This window comes from Kryptolebias marmoratus, linkage group LG7 (genome assembly GCF_001649575.2).
Source record: "Kryptolebias marmoratus isolate JLee-2015 linkage group LG7, ASM164957v2, whole genome shotgun sequence".
NCBI classification, from domain to species: Eukaryota; Metazoa; Chordata; class Actinopteri; order Cyprinodontiformes; family Rivulidae; genus Kryptolebias; species Kryptolebias marmoratus.
In genome coordinates, this window is record NC_051436.1 from 10,029,526 (window position 1) to 10,031,174 (window position 1,649).

The 1,649-nt window shown below is 39.8% G+C and overlaps 1 protein-coding gene across 1 annotated transcript in view; it reads left to right on the forward strand.

The window, feature by feature from the left end:
- The first annotated feature begins 266 nt into the window (after positions 1-266).
- LOC119617240 (probable serine/threonine-protein kinase clkA) overlaps positions 267-1,649 on the forward strand; it is a 22,185-nt gene continuing 20,802 nt past the window's right edge. Inside the window, exon 1 of the mRNA XM_037976733.1 lies at positions 267-271. Coding sequence (XP_037832661.1) covers positions 267-271 — 5 coding nt within the window. The remainder of the gene's footprint in view (positions 272-1,649) is intronic.

The window sequence follows — 1,649 nt, forward strand, 5'->3', positions numbered from 1 at the left end:
TGGCCTTTGAAGACGTTTTTTGTTTCTGAAGCCCTTCTCTCGCAGATGCCGTCTGATGGTTATTGGGCTGCAGTCAGCACCAGTAATGGCCTTAATTTGGGTAGAGGATCGTCCCGTGTCTTGACGGACAGCCAATCGGATCCTGCAGCTTTTTCCTTTAACATTGTGAAGCTCTACTTAGAACCTTCTTAAGATCCAATAGTGCAAAATGCAAAATCTTGCAATTTTTTGACTGGTCTTAAGATTTTGATCAGGAGTGTATATGAATGCCGTTAGAGGACTTGTAGATAGCTATAGAGAGGACAGATGACGCAGAGGACAGTTAGACGGAGGAGGAGAATAACTTGCGGTGGTGACCCATGAAAAGGGAACAGCTGAAAGAAAAAAAAAAGAGAAAAAGAAGAAGGTATGTTGTCTTTTGTGTTGTCAGTTGTTTTATGTTTTTATGTTACCTGAATAAACACCGTCCAAAAGAGTGGAATGAAGGAAATGCTCTTTTGTATCGTGGCTCTAACTGTAAAAGACAAAGCAACAAAAAATTGAATGTATGAACTCAATATTTGTCATATAGCCATTTTAGGTTTCTTGAAACCAAACAATTGTGAACTCAATATTTGAGAGAAATTTTTCTGTCAAAGGTTGTGCTTTCAGCTCCAAGTTTTTTTTACAAAGCCTGAACCTGGATATTGAAGAGATATTAGCAGGGCCTTAGACTTCCTTCAGCTTTGGAAAGAAAACTAAAGGAGGACAATGCAGAAGCAAAGGAGCCACCTTTTCCTGTTTATGGCAATAGCTCATTTACTTTTGCAGACCACCTCCACCCCAATTGCTGAAGCCATAAAATATTTAATGCCACCTGTGTGACGTACTGTTTTTAAGGTCATAAGATTTTAACTTGTTAGTCCGAGTATTTTGTAGTTCAAAAAATAATAATTCAGGTTGTATAGCAGACAAAAAAATAATACCAAGAGGGTGAATTCTGTTACAAACAAAGTGTGCAGAAATGTGTGTTTAGATACATAACTAAATTTGTTTCATAACACAAACACCTCAAATTAATTTGAAATAAAAAAACATTTAAGCTTATGTCATTTATTAAACGTTACTCTGCAAATATTTGGTACCCCTTGATGTTTTAAAAAATACATACATTTCTCCTAATATTTGAGGATCGTCTGATGTAAGCTTCAGTTGATGGATCTTCCAAAAAAATTATAAAGACTTCCCGGGATACAAAAATCAACCACCTTGTTGTCATTACATCCAGAATTGTAGTCACAGTAGTTGACGGAGACATAACAATTTTAGCTGACACTGTGGTAGTCGTTAGGGTGGCTGTAGCTGTTGTTGTGGTTGGGACAGCTGTAGTTGTGGTAGGGGCAGCTGTGGTTGTGGCAGGTGTTGTAGTTGTTGTGACAGCTGGAGTTGTTGGGACAGCAGTGGTTGTGGCAGGTGTTGTAGTTGTGGTTGGAACAATTGTGGTTGTGGTTGGGACAGCTGGGGTAGGGACAGTTGTAGTTGTTGGGACAGCTGTAGTTGTGGTTGGAGCAGGTGTGGTTGTAGTTGCGGCAGCTGTAGTGGTAGACTGGGCAGTTGTGGTGGTGGGAGGTGTTGTAATTGGAACAGCTGTAGTTGTTGTAGGGGCAGCT